The sequence below is a fragment of the Chelon labrosus genome (assembly GCF_963514085.1).
Source record: "Chelon labrosus genome assembly, chromosome: 16".
Classification (NCBI taxonomy): domain Eukaryota; kingdom Metazoa; phylum Chordata; class Actinopteri; order Mugiliformes; family Mugilidae; genus Chelon; species Chelon labrosus.
In genome coordinates this window covers 2,351,852-2,371,556 of record NC_140349.1, presented here as the reverse complement: position 1 = coordinate 2,371,556, position 19,705 = coordinate 2,351,852, and the positions used below count along the sequence as shown (strand labels likewise).

The window sequence follows — 19,705 nt, the reverse complement described above, 5'->3', positions numbered from 1 at the left end:
GATAAGTGAAGCCTTGTTTCCAGTATCTGCTGTGACCTCTTTACTAAATGTTTCCGGTAACTGCTGATCTGATTTGGAGAAATTTTAGCCCATTCCTCAGAACAGAATCATTTTAACGTGACTTACTGAGCCGTCTTATAAACAGCTAGAGTTTAGGATCTTAATCTGAAACCTACAAGAACAAAGATTTGTCTTAACTGTCTTAACTGCACCTAAATGTGGTGCATGAATCAAGAATATGGCGAAATGTATGTCAATGGAGAGAATAACATACAGTGTCGCTTAAAACGGTATTTGCAGCCATATTTCTGCATAAAAATGAACCAAAGCATCAGTGGAATCTCACACAAGTCGGATCTAAACTATCTGTGAGCTGCAAAAGTAAGTGAAGCCTTGTTTCCAGTATCTGCTGTGACCTCCTTACTAAATGTTTCTGGTAACTGCTGATCAGAACCACCCGTTCCTCAGAACAGAACCACTTTAATGTGACTAATATAAACAGCACGAGTTTAGGATCTTAATCTGAAACGTAAAGAACAAAGATTTGTCTTAACTTCACCTACAAGTGGTGCATGGAGGGAGTAAGTAAGTAGAGAATAACTCGTATATATATTAGAAAACAAACTAGATGAACATGAGGAAATATGGAAATCATTTAATCAAACCCATAAAAAGGCGAATCTAGGCAGTAGTTCAGGTTAGGTTACCTAAAAATAAAAAAAGATGTGAAGAGGAGGCAAAAAGGAGAAATGGAACAAGATACAAAAATGTCCCTAAAATGAATTTGCATTTAGATTTAAGAATTTTAGACATAAAAACAAAATTTTGCTTTCTGTTGCAGACTTTTTAGGGGAAATTAGATGATTTATCTTAAAATATTAAAATAAGCAAAACCAGGACTGATGCATCTCATTAATCTCCGTCACACCTGCATATTTTCAAGCTCGTGAAAGTCCAGGTAAAGTCTAGCAGCATGTAATTCTTCTGATTTAGTTTAGGTAGACATTTATAGACAGGATTGTATTTCATGCTGCTCCTTCTCGGGAACAGTTTAGAAAGCTCTGCAGTACTGCAGGGTGGAGCTTCAAAAAAAAAAGAAGAGAGAAAAGAAAGAAAGCCCATTAATATAAACCACCCACGCTTCAATTCCCTTCCCTCCTGAGTGAGAACATTCTTCTGGCAGCAAGTCACGCACCTTATCTGCCTCCTTTCCTGCTCTGAGCACCTTTAATACATTTCACACTTTCTGCTGACGCTTTTATCCCCGAGTGTAAGAACTGAACAAGCATGAAACTCGCAGATCGTCGCTGCCGTAATCGTCCGACGGCGAGAGGAACGAGGTTCAGAGCTGCCGTGGAAATGAGTGGAAATGTTCCCTGAGTCGCTGCGATAGAGACGAGCACCGAGGACGAGAGGACTGAAATGTGACTTTTGTGTCAGGACAAGAGGAAAATGAACAAATGCATTCACATAAACACCAGAGGGAAATGAAAAGCTTTAAGATAATGAACCTTAAAACCTTCAAGGGCAGTGAAAGAGTAAAATGTGCAATAAAATCAGTTTATTTATTAAGTTTGTGTCTTTTACTAAGACGTCATTTAATTTCTGATGTGAGTAAATAATTCTATTTATTCACCAGTTTATTTTTTCTGGCGTGTAGTAGTACACCTGAACCTTGTTGCATCCGAATCAGAATCTCTTTGCACGCAGTACAACACGAATTATTATTAAAATGACCTTCTTCCATTGCTCCAGAGCAACTGCAGCAACCCCAGATCATAGCACTGCCCCCACAGGCTTGTACAGTAGACACTAGGCATGATGGGTGCATCACTTCATCTGCCTCTCTTCTTACCCTGATGCCCCCATCACTCTGGAACAGGGTAAATCTGGACTCATCAGACCACATGACCTTCTTCCATTGCTCCAGAGTCCAATCTTTATGCTCCCTAGCAAACTGAAGCCTTTTTTCCAGTTAGCCTCACTGATTAGTAGTTTTCTTAAGGCTACACAGCTGTTCAGTCCCAATCCCTTGAGTTCCCTTCACATTGTACGTGTGGAAATGTTCTTACTTTCACTATTAAACATAGCCCTGAGTTCTACTGTTGGTTTTCTTCCATTTGATTTCACCAAATGTTAAAGTGATCACTGATCACCATCAATCAGGATTATTTTCTGACCACATTTCTTCCTGGAAGACGATGGTTCTCCACTATCCTTCCAGTTTTTAATAATGCGTTGGACAGTTCTTAACCCAGTTTTAGTAGTTTCTACAATCTCCTTAGATGTTTTCTCTGCTTGATGCATGCCAATGATTTGACCCTTCTCAAACAGACTAACATCTTCTCCGCGACCACAGGATGTGTCTTTAGACATGGTTGTTGAAGAAATTAGAAGCTACTCATTGCATCAGTTGGGGTTAAATAACTTGTTGCCAGCTGAAAGATAATCACCCATGCAGTAGTTATCCAATAGGAGGCTCCTACCTATTAGAGTAGCGTCTGCGTAGAAGCATAAACCACCTATAAGAAAACATGCAAATCAGTCTTTGTCAGTTTGACAACACGTGCAAATGCAAATTCTCAAATTCAAATGAATGTATTTAGTCATATCACATGACTTTTCTGTTGCCATTCTGCATGTGTAGTCAAATAGATGAAGATATGACTCCTTCAAAGTTGCAGTGCGTTCCATCTCCACTCAAACACAAATTCAGTGTTAAAAAGCAAAGAAATGCAACGAGAGACGGCTTCACCGATGGCTTGTTTATATTTGTGAAGCCTCGTAGGGTTATTCTATAGGTAGAAGTGACCAAAGATGAAATCTAAAGGCTGCAGTGTTTGTAAGGAGGGTGGCATCACATGCTAATGGAGCAGATCCATCATAACTGTAAACGTCTGCAGCAGGCATCATCCTCTCTGCTCTAGATCTGCAGACGGTGGCGTACAGGATGCATCATTCTGGAGGCAGGACAGATAGTGTTGCTGTGATGAATGCACTCCACAGAGATGAGGGAGAGAAAGTCAATGGACACAGCCTTTTTCTTCTTCTTCTTCTTCAGTGCGTTTGGTAAAAAGGGCCCGGCCTCCTCCTCCTCCTCCGTGACAGTTTTCTGCAAGCTAGCAGCGAGCCAGATTTAGCTCGCAGATCGATAAAGTATTCATACAGTATCAGAGCAGCGAGGGTGGCATGAAAGGCTTCTTTCTTTCTCTGACTTATCGTTACAGTTACAGCGACGCGTGCCTGGAATATGAATGAAGAGGAGAGAAAGGGAAGCATCAACAGATGGAGGAGGATAAACTCTAACGATACGAGGAGATGTTTTTAATAGTGTCACGGAGACGTAGACATTTAAGGCTGAAGAAAGATAAACATGATCTCTGCTCTTCTGAAACCTGAACTGAACAGCACGCTGTCAAAAATAGATTAGATATAGGTTTATTAGATTTATATATATATATATATATATACACCTATCAGCCACAACATTATGACCACTGACAGGAGAAGTCAATAACATTAACCATCTTGTGACAGTTCAATGTTCTGCTGGGAAACTTCTGGACCTGGCATTCATTGGTGTGGATGTTACTTAGACATGTAGCACCCACCTAGACCAGACCAGGCACCCCCACCCCATAGCAATGACACTCCTTGATGGCAGCAACCATCCCCAGCAGGATGCAGCCACAAAAACACTTTAGGATCAACTCAATAAACATGAAGAACAGCTCAAGGTGTTGACCTGGCCTCCAAATTCACTAGATCCCAAACTGGTGCACTGGTGTTTCCACCTCTGAGATCGAGGTGAATGCTCTTGGGGTCGGGCGGCGCCCAGAGAGACGTACGTTTCCTCCATTAGCAAGATTTTCCGAGCTGTTTCTCCAGGGCTCCACGAAGCTGTAAACAGCAGCAGGAGCAGATTCTGAAAGCCACGACATCTCTTAATTTATTTTCCTCTAGAAAAGTGAGACAAAAACTGGAAACAAACTGACGCAGGATTGAAGATTTTATTTAAATATTTAAAATATCTGGTTAATGTTCACATGCAGGTAATTAAATGACATTTCATAAAGCAGCTGCATCTAAATTCACATTTAACAACAAGTCAAATGTATTTTAAATGGATATTAATGTGATTAAGACAATGTATACATAAGGAATATTTAGTGCTAATGGCCGAGAAAGATTTTTGCAGAGATGCTGCATTTGTGTTTGGGACTATTTTCAGTTGTGGATTAATCCTGGTTTTAGAGAATATTTGGTGCTGCATGACTTCCTGGTGTGTTTAGCTCCATGTCGCACAAGAATCTGCTAGTGGGATTAAATTAGAAATATGTACCGTGCAACCAGAGCAAATCAGATTTCAGTCTGGATGAAACTGATGCATAATTTACTTCTCTCTCTTTCTATCTCGTGCTCTTTCTTTCTTGTTGAAGTTCTTTCTGCTTCCAGAAACAGTGAAGAAGCTGCATCGTGTGTTTGTTCTGACTGCAGCGGTGATGTTTGCTGTAAAAATAGATCCTTTTTACGCATGAGGTGTCTCTGTCCTCGTCTTCTGATGTCTGTCATCATTTTAAGACGACGTGTTAGCAGCTGAAAAGCAGAACAGTGATCGCCTCTTTTCCTTTCTGTCGCCTCTCAGGATGTCGATCGTCAGCATCGTTGCCAGGGAGATCTTGGACTCCCGGGGAAACCCCACTGTGGAAGTGGACCTTCGCACAGAAAAAGGTGACCGCCAGAGAGCCTGTCTGCAAATATAGCAGAGGAAGGAAATAGCATAATCTCCCCCACCGGGACATCGGTGCACACTCGTCACATTAATATGAGCCAGAAAGCGAAAGGAAGTGATGGCAGTGCAGCAGATTCAAATCATTCCTGACAATCAAGTGACCTTCATTTGACCTCTGTCCCTAGTTAAAGGAAGATCAGGGTTGATCTGTGCAGACTGACGTCATGTATAAAGATGATTTTATGTTATTTTAAGTTTGGTTTTAGACTAAAATAAATTGTTTAAAAAGCAAAAACAAAAGCTAAGCAAATAAATTTACCTTTGGTTTAATGTATGAAACCAGGAAGAGAAGTAAAGAAGAAACTAGTGGTTATTAGGTTCATATAAAAGTAGACGTTGTTGTAGGTGAAGAAGAAGAAGAAGGAGCAGTTTCCATCAGTGATTTCACATCTTTTCTGTTGGTCTAAACGGAGAATGAACATGACTCTGGGACAATATTCAGATGTAATTTTAGACTTTCTGACTCAAGGTATCTGGTCATCTGAATTTATCTCTGAATCTGGAGAAGAACCAGGTTTATTTAGAGCTGAACACAATGATCCATGGACCAGAGAGACCTGGACCAGAGAGACCTGGACCAGAAAGATCTGGACCAGTGGTCTCCATGGAGACTACATTCAAGGACAAGAAATCAGCATCAGTTGTTTTTCCAGCTTTCACTTCTGGTTTTAAAAGCAAACTTGTAATACCAAAGAAAATATATGGAGCTGTTTTTTTGAAGCAGCTGAAATAAGAAAATACAAATTTAGAAGCAGGTGATGAAAACGTTCAGGACAACAATTGATTTGTCCGTTAATTCTTTCTCTCGTTTGGTCTCTAGGTCTGTTCAGGGCCGCGGTGCCGAGCGGGGCGTCCACAGGGATCTACGAGGCTCTGGAGCTCCGAGATGGAGACAAGAGCCGCTACAAGGGCAAAGGTACCAGAACTTAAAGCTGTGTTTAGTAATCACGACCACAAGGGGGCAGCGAGATTAGAAAACAGTCAATGGTCATTGTTTTATCTGGCTAGTGTATTAGCCATCGCTGCTTTGACATACAGCCATAATTCTACCTTTAGCTCAAGTTTGGTCTCCACCAACTGCTGAGAAATATGAGCAGCATTATCTCTGAGATGTTCAGACTTCTTCTCCAGCTAGTTGTTAACGTGGTATGCAGGTTCGGTAAATTAGCTTGTACTCTGCCTCATAGGACTTCAGTCATAGAAGTCCAAACCAAAGGGTTAAAATGGGCTGAATGATAATTCTTAATGGGTTTGAGACACATGTTGCTGATTTTGTCCTTCACTGACGTCTTTTCTTTCCTCTTCGTCGGCTTCAGGTGTTTTGAAGGCAGTCGGGCACATCAACGATACTCTGGCTCCGGCCCTCATAGCTTCGGTAAGTCACCAAAACATTCATCTATTTGTCAATAGCATAGACTGTATATAAATATGGACAATGCGTCGCCACCTCCTCTCATTGGCCAAACTGACGCTATTTTCCGGGGATACGGGCGCTGCCATCTTGCAACTTTCGATGCCCCGCCCACACTTCCTCCAGACTCACTCCTGTTTTAGTTTAATGAATACTACGCTCTGCTCTACCTCCACCAGTTACAAGGAAATGTTGGATTATACTCTGGAGTTATTTTTAAAAATAGTTTTTACAACTCACGGTCCCATGGGATCGCTTTATGGAGCAGTTGGCATGGCAACTGTTGGTCACCATTATTGTCACATCTTGTTTCTATAATTCTCTATTTCTCTTATTCTCTAATAACTAACTAAACTGAAACTTTTTCAAAATTCTAAAATGACAGAAACCATTCTTTGTAAAAAATATTTGACCTGTATTTTAGTGTTTTAGTTTGGCCCAAGTCCCGCTCACAAACATGGAGGAGGCGGAGCTTATGACCTGTACTGCAGCCAGCCACCAGGGGGAGCTCTACTTGCTATGGCTTCACTTTTGAGGAGCAGTATAGGCAATATAGTCATGTTTAAAGATGCATTTTCGTAAATATTATGTAAACGCATCAGTTCTTGAAGGAATAATTCTTGTAGTTAGCCTGGACGACCAAACAACTTCCTCTGCCCACAGTTTCTTTTGTCGTGCAAATTTTATCTGGAGTCTCTCCGATGAGAACTGATTCTGCTCCAGCAAAGATCTGTACAATAATTTTTGCTGCGATTGGCTGGAGGACTATCCGATTGTGTGCAGAAGTATTGTTTTCCTATCGGTTGAAAAATGCTCTATAATTAAATCCAGATGTCCTGTTACCAGACTCATAACTCATAGCCCAGATGTTTGATCAGACTGAACATGTTGTTCGTGTACAGAACTCTGGTTACATGAATCACAGAAGAACAATAAACGGCAGCGCCCACACTCGGTGCTGAAGCTCCATTTTTGATTTAATTAGTTCCCAATTTCCTGAAATCACAAAACCACAAAACATGTTTGCAGGAATGTAGAGTTTAGGGCGTTTCACATCTTTCTCTCGGGGTTTGAAAACATCTTCAGTAACTTCTCTGCACATCAGGGATGTTGCATTCATGCGTCTCCACCGTGTCTATGATCAGAGTGAATCTGTTGCATCAGTTATTGATGCTGAAAATGATAAAGGAGTCGATTAGCATCCAGATGTCTAGCACATCTGGATCCGTGATAAAGCTCATCTTCCAGCGACAGCGGAGAAATGCGAGCGTATGTGTGATGATAATGATGATGATGATGATGATAATGTGTCTGCGTGAGAAAAAAAAAAAAACTCCCGAGTGATTGTGTGTGAGAATAGTATGAGTCAGATATCTGCAGAGCAACATGGGTGATTTCCTTCAGCAGGAGATATTGTTCCGAGAAATGAATCTCAGCGATCAGCCAGGCGGGAAAGTAACGGCTGAGTGGCTCCGAGCTCCTGAACGATTCAAGAGTCGCATCCGTCCTGACTGAGCTGGTGTCTGTGGTGATAACGAATCCGTGAAGCGCTTTTATTACGATTTTCGGGTCCAGACACAACATGAAATAGTGTAAAAAGCAAGAAAATACAAGATGAGTTTAGATTTAAAACAGTAAATCAGTTGGATAATATAGTTCAAGACTCAAGTGATGAGTTATTTTAGACTTAGCCTGCGGAAATATGGAGTCACAAGAGATTTAACATAAACAACAAACAATAAAAAGCGTTAAAACTAAAGGAGGAGTGTGTAATCTCTGGCATTTGATCCATCCATGTATCCCTCTCTTTAGCGATGTATTCCGGTTCCTCATGGGGAATCCTGAAACGTTCCCAGGCCAGATGTGATGCACACTCACTGGCCACTTCATTAGGTACACTATTAAAAACAGCCCTGCATTAAATCTTGTCTTCATGAAGGTTCTGGTATTCAGCATTAGTTTCAAATAATACCATGAACTACATCCTCCAAAATAATCAACCACCTTTCTGACGCTGTTTCAACATCAGTCCTGAAGGATTTAGTGCAGGGCTGTTGTATTAAACCACATGCACTAGTGTTCCTAATGAAGTGGCGAGTGAGTGTGTAATCCCTCCAACACAGTCTGGGTTTACCACCTCAGCTTACAGTTTTTCTCAATTGCTAAAACACAATTTCTGAAACCTTGCTCCATTTTCTCAAAACCTTAAACACAAAACCTCAGCTTCAAGCACGATTTACAAAACCTCTGACTCCTCTTGCAAAATCAAACTTTCGCCTCAAAACAGTTTTACGTGCGCCCAAAATGAAACTTTCGCCTCAAAACAGTTTTACGTGTGCCCAAAATGAAACTTTCGCCTCAAAACAGTTTTACCTGTGCTCAAAATCAAACACTGCTCTCAAATAATAAACAAATTGCTCAAAATGACATACACTATCAAGCAGTCAGTAAACAATGCACCAAAAAATAGAAAACACATTGTTCAAAACATATAGTTCTCAGGGAGAAGTACATTTTTAATCTCAAAACAAATTTCACATGTTTCTGTCATTATACAAAAAGCTCAAAATTGATCAGAAATTACTGTTTTGCTCTTTGCATTTTTTTTGTTCTTCCTCCTTCTTGTACCCCTTTACAGTGCTGTACCCTGCATCTCAAAAACTTTATCTCTGTGATACTGTAATTCTTGTTCTTTGATGATATGAACCTGTAACCAGTCGAAATCTATTGAGCAGTCAGTACTGAAAACAAATGGAAAGCACAATGTTCAGGGCCATACAATTTGTTTATTGTACCATATATACAGCCAACAACATGGTCTATGATTGTTGCTCGAATTTCATCGGATATTTCCACTCTTTGTCTTCCTCTTCCTCTTCCTCTTCGTCCTCCTCTTTCTCTTTCTTGCCCTCCTCCTCTTTCTCCTCGTCCCCCACCTCGCATACGCACTCGTCCTCGTCCTCTCACATAAATTCTTCTGTCCATTCTCACACTTTCTCATTCCCACCTTCAACAACCTGTTTGCTCTCTGAACTGGCTTATATTGGTTGTCACATCATTTGAAACAAGTGAAATCAATTTTGACTGACTGTGTTCAATCAATGACATTTCTGCTCTCTTTATATGTAATTGTTGCCACTTGTGTTTACCAGTATGGATGACATGTGCATTAGAGTGAAGAATGTGTTTTAAGAATGAGAATGTGTTTAGAGTTTTGCTAAACCATGTGAAATGGTTTAAGGTATTGACAACAGACTGAACAGTTAGCTTAATGAGTTCAAGCAACTGAGAACTTTCTTCAGCCAATGGAGTTTAGTGTTTTAGCAACTGAGAAAAACTGTAACAGACCCTCTCTCTAATCTGAATCATGCACACACCACAGGACATTATTTAGATTATCCTACCAGATGTGGGAACAGTGAATGTAACATGATGACATCTGCTGCTTATACGACTATAAAGACATAAAGCCCAGATCCTTGGGACTGTGATATTGCCTTCTAGCATTGTTTTTATAATAATTGTGACCCTTTTCTTGACTTAAATCTGTAAAACTGAATCTAGTAGGTGTCTGGGGGAACTTTAGGTGCCGCAAATGACTTTCTTTATGTGCCTGTATTTGTCTGCAGGGCATCAGCGTGGCTGAGCAGGAGCAGCTGGACAACATGATGATCGAGATGGACGGCACGGAAAACAAATGTGAGTCAAAACACGACGGCAGCGAGTCGTGATGACTAACATCCCGTCGTCAGGGTCCACCGGCCAGCTGGAAACCTTCCAGCCGCTCTGCATCCACTCGTGTAAAAGTCACATTTAAATGAGTGCTTCGAGGAGGCGTGCAAAACGAGAAGAGCTGACAGATCACCGCTCCGAACAAGCTTTGGCAAATGCCAAATGAAAACCTTAATAAATGAATTCGCTGTTCATTTATTTTCATCTACAAGCATTTGAACTAATCAGTGCAGGCAGCACAGTAAACAGATCTGAAAGTAATGTTGTCGGGAGAAATTAATTTCGGCCGCCACAGGAAGCCTGTCGGACTAAACGGCAGCTGAAAGGTTTTAATTTTACTTTCTGTCCACGTACATCCAGACATGATTATATCCAGAGTGCTACACACAAATCATATTACTCTGTTGGTAACCCTTAATGTTTTACAGTTTTAGATGGATTTAAACTCATTTTATAAAGTAAGTTACAGAGGAAATGTACAAGTGAAGATTAGTAAAAGTATTTAAAAGGGATCACGTGTAGAATTACAACATAATTGAAATGCCTTGAACAAAGCTAAAGCAAACAACTGGACTTTTACGAATTGTTTCTAACATTTCACCAAACAAACTTTCTTAATTGAATCTGAACCAGTGTCATACATGGTCCTTTACCGCCAACTAGTGGTCTGATGGTGGTACTACAGATTACAAATGCAATGTAGGTACCTTGCACGAAACGGGACCTTTGCAAATATACGTAACATGCCTCAGTGACTCATTTTCTTGCGTGCACAATGACTATATTAACCATATCAGTATTTTTATGGATTCTATAATGTGCACAATGGTAGATTATTTGATTATGTACAGGCTAAGTTAAAAGTCCAGCGGTTGAATTGTGTGCACATGTGTTACCTCCACCCCAATCACATGCCAATCCACATGTTCTAGGCCTATATATTTGTCAGGTAAATAGCCACTGTTGCCAAATACAGCCCAAAACACAAAACCACCCAAAATCAACTGACATTAGACAGTGTGAAAAAAACTCACATTATTTAACACGACCTTTAGAACAATAAAGGAGCGCCTTTTAAAAGCCTTCCTGGAGGGACAACGGCACAATGTGTCTTTGAAAAGAATAACACACCCATCGTTTCCTGTCAAACAGCTCAGTTCGGGGCCAACGCCATCCTGGGAGTGTCTCTAGCCATCTGTAAGGCCGGTGCAAAGGAGAAAGACATCCCCCTGTACCGCCACATAGCCGACCTGGCCGGAAACACAGAGCTGGTGCTGCCAGTTCCGGTAAGACTTGGGACTCACTGTGCAACATCTGTGAAAACATTTGACCGTCTGTGTTTTGTTGATGACTGCTCCTTATTACCAAAGAGACAACTTTTTGATTATTTTGAATCAAAATTCAAACGAAACAGGAAAACAAATTGCGTTAGAGTGCTTTATTAACATATTTTAAGATTTTTGAGCCTCTTCTTGTCCACTTTCTTATCTAATCTTCTATCCTCCTCAGGCCTTTAATGTGATAAATGGAGGATCTCATGCAGGAAACAAACTGGCCATGCAGGAATTCATGGTTCTACCGGTCGGAGCTGAATCTTTCAAGTAAGAATTCACCTTTTATTTTTTGATTAAGGGTATTTTGCTTTTATTTTTAATTCCTAATATGAAACCAATTTTTTTTGTAAATTATATTTTCACTTAATTGCCATGATTCTAACCCTAACGCTGTCCTTCCACCCTCGTACCATCCTACCTACCACCTCCTGTCGTCTTCCAGGGAGGCATTGAGGATAGGAGCAGAGCTCTATCACACACTGAAGGGGGTGATTCAGGAGAAATACGGCCAGGACGCCACCAACGTGGGCGACGAGGGAGGATTTGCTCCCAATATTCTGGAGAACAGTGAAGGTGAGCATGAATCTATTTAAGTTTAACCGTCCTTGGGGTCTTAGCTTAAAGACGGGTGCCTGAACATGCTTTTGCAAAGAAAGAATTGGTTCAAAAAGGCAACTGAACTCGTAGGGTTTCTTGAAGATGTTTCGCCACTTATCCCACTTCTAAAAGACCGATGGTGACTCGGGGTTTTAATGGGAACAAATGTCTGTTAGCTATTGCCTGTAATTGGAGGAATCTGCTTTTCCTTCTCCAGTGAATGGTACTCTAACGTCCCATTAATGTCCAGATACTCCAGTCTCAAGGTGTGAACAGCCGTGAAATGTTTTAGGGGCAGATGTTAAGGCTTTGTTTGTCTCAGAGAAGGGTTTTTCCAATTTAAAGGAGCTACGTGAGTGGTGAAACATCTTCAAGAAACTCTACAAGTCCAGTTTCCTTTGTTTTAGCTTGTTTTTTTGGATGCCCCATGACCTGGATGACCAAGGAACCTTCACAACTTCAGAGGCAAATTAATACAAATCTCCCTTGAACAACATTTACTGTCTTTTTTGAATAACGTTTAGTTTGTGTGACTGAATCAGTCTTTGCCATATGTTTCCGTGACCCCTCAGCTCTGGACTTGCTGCAGACGGCCATAGAGAAGGCGGGCTTCACAGACAAGGTGGTGGTCGGGATGGACGTAGCTGCCTCAGAGTTCTACCGTGAGGGGAAATACGACCTGGACTTCAAGTCCCCACCTGATTCAGAGCGACACATCACTGCAGAGGAGCTGGCTGACATCTACCAGGGCTTCGTCAACAACTACCCAGGTGGGGCATTTTCTCCCTGTTGGTCGATCTAATGTGTGCGTTAGTCTAGAGCTTCTTCACCTTCTCTGAGTAAATGCTTGCAGCTAATCTACTCAGGATTCAGAGCATCAATCTTTCTCTGAAGCTGGCTTTTCTAGTTTGAAGATGGTTTCTACCTCTTTCTTATCCGTTCTCGCTCTCTTTCCCTCCCAGTGGTGTCCATCGAGGACCCGTTTGACCAGGACGACTGGGAGGCCTGGTCCCGTCTGACGGCCCAGGTGGGAATCCAGGTTGTCGGAGACGACCTGACGGTGACCAACCCTAAGAGGATAGAAAAAGCTGCCGAGGAGCGAGCCTGCAACTGCCTACTGCTCAAAGTCAATCAGATCGGAACTGTCACCGAAGCCATACAGGCGTACGTCTAGTTTTTATAAAAAACTGTTTACATAGAAGGAGAAGGCCTGTGGGAAACAAGGTGTTTTCTTTAAGTGTGCTTATAAAAGAAGCTGCAGTGTCAGGTTTACCCAGACATTTCATCCATCCTGGACAGAATGCAGTGTGACACAACACGCTGACAGTTGGCCATCTTCGTCATTTATAAATATTTCCACAGCAGCATGATGATCACAAATTATTCATGCTTAATTCAAGAGCAGACCAACTGATTAGCATGATTCAGGAGAGTCTAGCTCTGTACAACTGTATTTAATGCTACCTAGCTTTTTAGCCTCCCACCGATAGTAGCTCTTTGTGTTTCCTAGCTCCCCAGCTAACTGTAGCCCTTACTGGTTTCCCAACATCCCAGCTAATAGCAGCTCTTTCTGTTTCCTAGCCCTCTAGCTAATAGTAGATTTTCCTGGCTTCCAAGCCTCTCAGCTATTAGTAGCTTCTCCTAGCTTCTTAGCCTCCCAGCTAACAGTCGCTCCTCCTGGCTTCCTAGCCTCCTAGCTAAAAGTAGGTCTTCCTGTTCGCTGTAGTCATTGTGGTGTGTTCAAGTACAACTCTTTGTCGTCGGTTTGCAGTGTCCGTATCGTAAATTACACAGTCTTGCTTTGAGTTGTTGTGAATCTAGAAATAACCATCATCACCGTTAATCCCACGTGTGGTGAACATGGGTCTTCCCTCTTATTCCTGGGGGCTTCAGTCTTGTCTGAAAGAAACAGAAACCAATATGGCCACCAAAGAGAGAGTCCTCCATCTTCACTGAGTCGGTAGAGAAAGGCTCAGTTTTCTGTTCATGCTATCACACACACACACAGAGAGGGAGTCAACATGTTGTCAGTCACATTGGTCGCTACCTGTCAGCCACGCTGGCCTCGAGCCGGAGACGAGGTGCAACAAACACAAGAAGAAGAAGAACGAAGGACATGAAGTGACAGGAGCTCCAGCGCCAAGATTAGCTGTCAGTCAAACGTACTGATGCAGCCGATTGTGTGCGTCTCTCTTATAGCTATGTGTTGAAGTCTTTGTGGAGAGTGTGTGCACTCCAGTTCTGCGCTATCGGTCCAAGACTTAACAAAATGTCACTCAGGGTTATGAAGCTATCAATCACCACAGTGTAGCTGGATTACAGGAGGAGGGTTGTAAGAAAGATGAATCGATAGAAAGTGAGCCCATGGCAGGAAAGGTGATGCATTACATCCGTCACATGAAAAGCTCCCAGCGTCGTAAATCTGATATATGAGCGTTTTTTCATAGCTGGTCTAGAGCCCTGAAGCATGCGAGTCTGAATATTCATGTTTCATGCACGTTAATGTGTCAAATGAGCTGCGGACACAAATAAATCGTAATCAGATTAATTAACACAGGCGATAAAGCACAGCAATAGAGAGGACAGTTAAATGAGTCTGATCCCATGACCTTCAGTTTCATGACGGTGTTATTAGCGCTAGGCTAGCTCTTGATACGCTGCAGCCTTTAGAACCAAACCCTTCAAGAAAAGAAAACTAAAGGATGATTTTTGATTGGGACAACGTTTTGCAAATAATTTGGGACAAAAAAAAAAATCACGGATTACTCATATTTTCACAGTTTAAGTTAAGGAGTCTACTTCTTTTTAGCCATGCTAGAAACATAGTTGTAGGTATGGCTGAACGCTTTGGTCTGAAATATCTCAAAAACGATTCAATGCATGGTCCTCAGAGGATTTACCCCGAAGACTCGACAGCTCTTGGACCAGCTACCATAAAATGTGCAACAAAAATGTTTGTTTTCCCGAAAGATAAACCCACAAAACTTTGACTTATTTGTGCCACAACCGAGCCAAAATCTAAACCTTTGCAATAGTTTCATTTTTGAACAAATACCTTTAAAAAAAATATGACATTTTCCTGCACTAATTAGCAAATGTTAGCATCTCGAATATATATATAACACCTCGAATATCCAAAAAAACTAGGCCTTCAACTTCAGGGCCATCAAGGAAACTTGCAGATAACAGGAACCACATGTTTCAAGATGTCTCAGGATGAATAAATAAATATCGGCACAATAGATTTAACATTTTGAGCAGGAATCAATGCTAATGGCACAATTTTCTTAGAACTACGATGGCTTTGAGCTCGTTGTGTTTAATATCAACCAAACATTTCTATTTTTTGGGTCTTGCAGTAAATATAAATTTTTTCAGCTTCTATTTTTAGATTAAAACCGTGATTTTGTCTCTGTGTCTCAGGTGTAAGCTGGCTCAGGCGAACGGTTGGGGTGTCATGGTCAGCCATCGCTCAGGAGAAACAGAGGACACCTTCATCGCCGACCTGGTGGTGGGACTCTGCACTGGACAGGTACTAGACGCAAAACCGAGTCAAATAAAACTCTCTGCATGGACACTAGTGCTGCACTAATAATCAGACAGCAAAATGGGCAATATAAACCTTTGATGACCAGTTCAATAGAAAAAATATTATGTTGTGACGTGTTGCAGGATGGTTGGACCCAAATGTTGGACACAAGAAGGATAAGGTGGAATGAAATAATAAAGTTCAATTCAATAGAACTGAAGGTTAATTAAAGGTGCTGCAGAGAATCGTCAAATCCAGCAGGGAAATATAATGTCAAGAAAACACAGGTAGAGTAGCAGAGCAGGTAACTTCTGTGATGATAAGAAGGAACAGGTGGATCTGAAAGACAAGGTCCAGTAGCTTCAGGAAACACAACCTGAATTAAACACAATAAATAATGAAACAGAACAGATAAAGAATACAGAGACGTGGAGGTAGAGAAACTAGATGAACCAAGATGGAATCCATGTAGACAGAGACGATGAAGACATGGAGACATCTTGGTCGTCTTCTAAGACTCTAGACATTCAGGACTGGAGGAGGACATGGAGGAGGACATGGAGGAGGAAGACATGGAGGAGGATATACGTGTTCTCCACTTCCTCATCCTCTATCTCCATCTTCTCTTCCTTTCCCTTCTTCTTTTCCTCATCGTCTTCCTCCTCCTACTTCTTCTTCTCCTCCTCTTGTTTTTCTTCTCCTCCTCCTCTTTGTCGTTCTTCTTCTCATGTTTCTCCTTCTTCTTCTCTTCCTTATCCTCCATCTTCATCGGCTCCTCCTCTTCCGTCCTATGTTTGAAGTGGAGAACGTTTGGCGCCGTGTTTGTAATTTCATATTTCACAGTATGAATACTGAGATAACGTTCTTCTGTGTCTCTCTGCTGCAGATTAAGACCGGCGCCCCCTGCAGATCTGAGCGCCTGGCCAAGTACAACCAGCTCATGAGGTCAGTGTGCTGCAGACATTACCGCTCGCTCTCTCTCAGATGCTGTACTGTCATATAATACTCTTTCAAGTTTCTGGTTCTGTGGACTCGCCGCTGAGCGGGACACTTATTGGAAATGAGCCATGATGAATTGAATTCTGTCTTTAAAAACATCTGCAAGGGACATTTGCAAGAGAGATTTGGTCTGAAATATCAAAGAATATAATTTTGTTGTCGGCAAAGTGAATCGATGAACAAAGTCCGTGCAGTGAATTCATCGAAACGTCAGCAGGACTTTGAAGAAAGTGTCATGAAAGTCTCCTGCCAGGAGTCCAAGGCCAGAAGAGGGACCTGTTAAAGTTTAAACCGCAGAAGAGGCAATGCGCTAAGTCTTTACAGCAGGGGCGTTTTAGTTGGGGGCCCATATACATCCCAATTTGATCTCAAGCAGGCCGGACCAGCATAATAACCTATAAGTAACGACAGCTCCAGATTTTTTTCCGTTTGTTTTAGTGCAAAGAAGAACAAGTAAATTAGGAAAATGTTTTACAATTATTAACTATCCTTTAAAAAAGGCGAGAGGTGGGGTACAACCTGGACAGGTCTCCAGTCTATCACAGGGCTAACACAGAGAGACACTCACACCTACGGCCAATTTAGAATCACCAATCCAATTTTTTATTTTTTTTTGCAGAAAATATATATTTTCAAACAGAAATTATAAAAGAGACTTGACTTTGACTTTTTCTTCTTTTCTTTTGACTTCAGTAGCCACTTGGATTGGATTACAAATAAGATTTAACTCAGTAAATCTAAACTCTCTCTAGAAACCAACTATTGCAGACTCTATTTCATTTATAGTATAACCATCGTCTCTAAATCTGGCAGTAGCTGTGCTGTAAAGAAGCTCTAGAGGAGCACACTCAGTCCTAGCGCTTAGCATCAGAGAGTTAATTGACGTGACAGGCGACAGCAGCGCTGGTGTCACCCCATGTGTCCGAGCCAGTCAAGCTGCAGAGAGGGAGGGAGGAAGGGAGGACTGGGGGAGGGAGGGAAGGAGTGAGATGGGATCGGCTCAGCGGTGTAATCCCATCGGACTGCTGAGGAGACGCAGGAGAGGTGGAGGGTGGAGAGACTTACAGAGGCATTAACCAGCGATAAATGCTAATCAGTGCAGCCGAGCATGAACGTACACGGAGGGAAACAGAGTCAGACAGTCAGACAGACAGAGGGACAGACAGACAGACAGCAGCTGAGCGCACATTTTCACTTCTTAACAAGCACAGGGAAAGTTAAATTAGCTGCAGCTGAACTCAGACACTGAAATCCTGGTTCCCTCTGCGACAGCATCACTCCTGTTGTGAGAAACCTGGTTTCTTCCACAAAACTAAACTAGTCCGAGACTGTTTTTACTAAATCATGTCACCTTTTAAAGAAAAGGAGACTGTTTTACTTCTGGATTATTGAAGTCCAGGGTGGATGTTAACGGTTAATGGATAATTCTTCCTTCTCTCTCCAGCAGACGTGTTGGGTTCTCAACGTTTCCTCCCATTAGAAGGAAAGTTTCTCTTTCCACCGTCGCCTTAGTGCATGCTCTGAGGGTTTCTGTGAAACGTCTAACAGGAGTTTCGATTGTTACCGATTGATTTACGTCCAAGGAAATTGAGAATCACAGTAGATGGATTATTTTACTGACACGTTGTAGGGAAGGATCGGATCACGTGGTCGTGCCAAATAAATAAAAGCAATACAACAAAACAAGACCTGACAACAGACGGTATAAAGATGGACGGAGGAACGGCTCCTCAAAAGTGAAGCCAAAGCAAGTAGAGCTCCCCCTTCTGGCTGGCTGCAGTATAGGTCATAAGCTTAACCCCCTCTATGTCAGGGGGCAGGACTTGGGCCAAACTAAAACACTAAAATCTTTTTTTTTTCAAGGATGGTTTCTGTCATTTTAAGTAGTTAATATAATGTTGATAAATGTTCAAGTGTCAGTTTTTTTGGATAAGTTTCATTTTAGTTATTTATTTGACGCTATAGAAACAGGATGTGACATCATGGCGACTACCAGTTGCCATGCCAACTGCTCCAAAAAGTAGGAGTGTTGTAAAAAATATATAAAAATACAAAAAAAATGTAACTGGTGGAGGTAGAGCAGAGCGTAGTATCAATTAAAGGAAAACGTGAGTGAGTCTGGAGGAAGTGTGGGCGGGGCATCGATATCGTGGCTCCACATGGCTCCGCCCTCAGACCGTGCTGATTAGACTCTGGCTCCAAAGTTGCAAGATGTCGCCGCCCGTATCCCCGGGAAAATAGTGTCAGTTTGACCAATGAGAGGAAGTGGAGACGTGTAGTCCATATTTGTATACAGTCTATGCTCCTGACTAACAAACTAATGAAGTACAACTGTCAGATTTAAGAAAAGCCACAGCACCAGGTCTAGACAGGATGAGAGAGTGAAAGCAGCAGAGAGTGAATCCTCCCGCTGGACTCCTCTTTAAATCAGGGCCCTGGGTGATGATTGGTCAGTGTGGGTTTGAATCAACCAATCAGCAGCTCTCCCAGACTTCACAGATGGAAACCAATCAGGCGATCAACAACCATCTTTACCTTCTTCTTCTTCTTCTTCTTCTTCTTCATCTCTGCAGGATCGAGGAGGAGCTGGGCGACCAGGCTCGCTTTGCCGGCCACAACTTCAGGAACCCCAGTGCCCTGTGAAGCTGACGGGACAGACAGACAAACGAATGACACACACACACACACACACAAAAAATACAAAAAAAAAAAAAAAACACAAACAAGGAACGAGCCATGTACAAAGAAAAAACCACAGACACAAGAAAAAAGAGCCACGCAAAAAATAAATAAAATTATAACAAAATAAATTATGCACTGGACGTATGAGGAGGGAGATGATGCTGTATGCACACACACACACACACTCGTACTCACACACACACACACACTAACACACACTAACACATAAGCAGATGCAACCCACGCTAATGCACATGCAGGGGATTTACCATAAGAATATAATATTCATAAGCCAGACGTGCACTGTTACTGTAGTTTTAAAGGAATGGTTCATGTACAGACCTGCAAGAATAACGATATCTGTTATTGTAAAAATGATAAATACCTAGAGATGCTATAGATTAACGTAGACGGAAGCACGCAACTGAAAGAGATGTGAAAATAAATAAAAATAAAATAAAAAATCACCAAAAGAGGATGATGCAGTCGCAGGAAGAAAGCAGCTGCTTCAGGGACGGAGTGGAAAGAAGATAAACGTACACACCTGAACACTCACACTCTCACCTAGACACTACCTGCACTCCTCACACCTCCCTCCCTCCTTTTCTCTCTCTATCTCTTTATCTTTT

At 41.8% G+C, this 19,705-nt stretch overlaps 1 protein-coding gene across 1 annotated transcript; it reads left to right on the top strand.

Moving 5' to 3' along the window:
* Nucleotides 1–4,548: 4,548 nt before the first annotated feature.
* Nucleotides 4,549–19,037, top strand: LOC311501476 (gamma-enolase; the record flags this gene model as incomplete). Its single annotated transcript, XM_084563321.1, has 12 exons — nt 4,549–4,731; nt 5,613–5,708; nt 6,109–6,167; nt 9,833–9,902; nt 11,088–11,221; nt 11,445–11,536; nt 11,712–11,842; nt 12,439–12,636; nt 12,829–13,030; nt 15,290–15,398; nt 16,282–16,340; nt 18,968–19,037. The coding sequence occupies exons 1-12, from the start codon at nt 4,647–4,649 to the stop codon at nt 19,035–19,037; spliced, it is 1,305 nt and encodes a 434-aa protein (XP_084419447.1). The 5' UTR covers nt 4,549–4,646.
* Between the last annotated feature and the right edge of the window lie 668 nt (nt 19,038–19,705).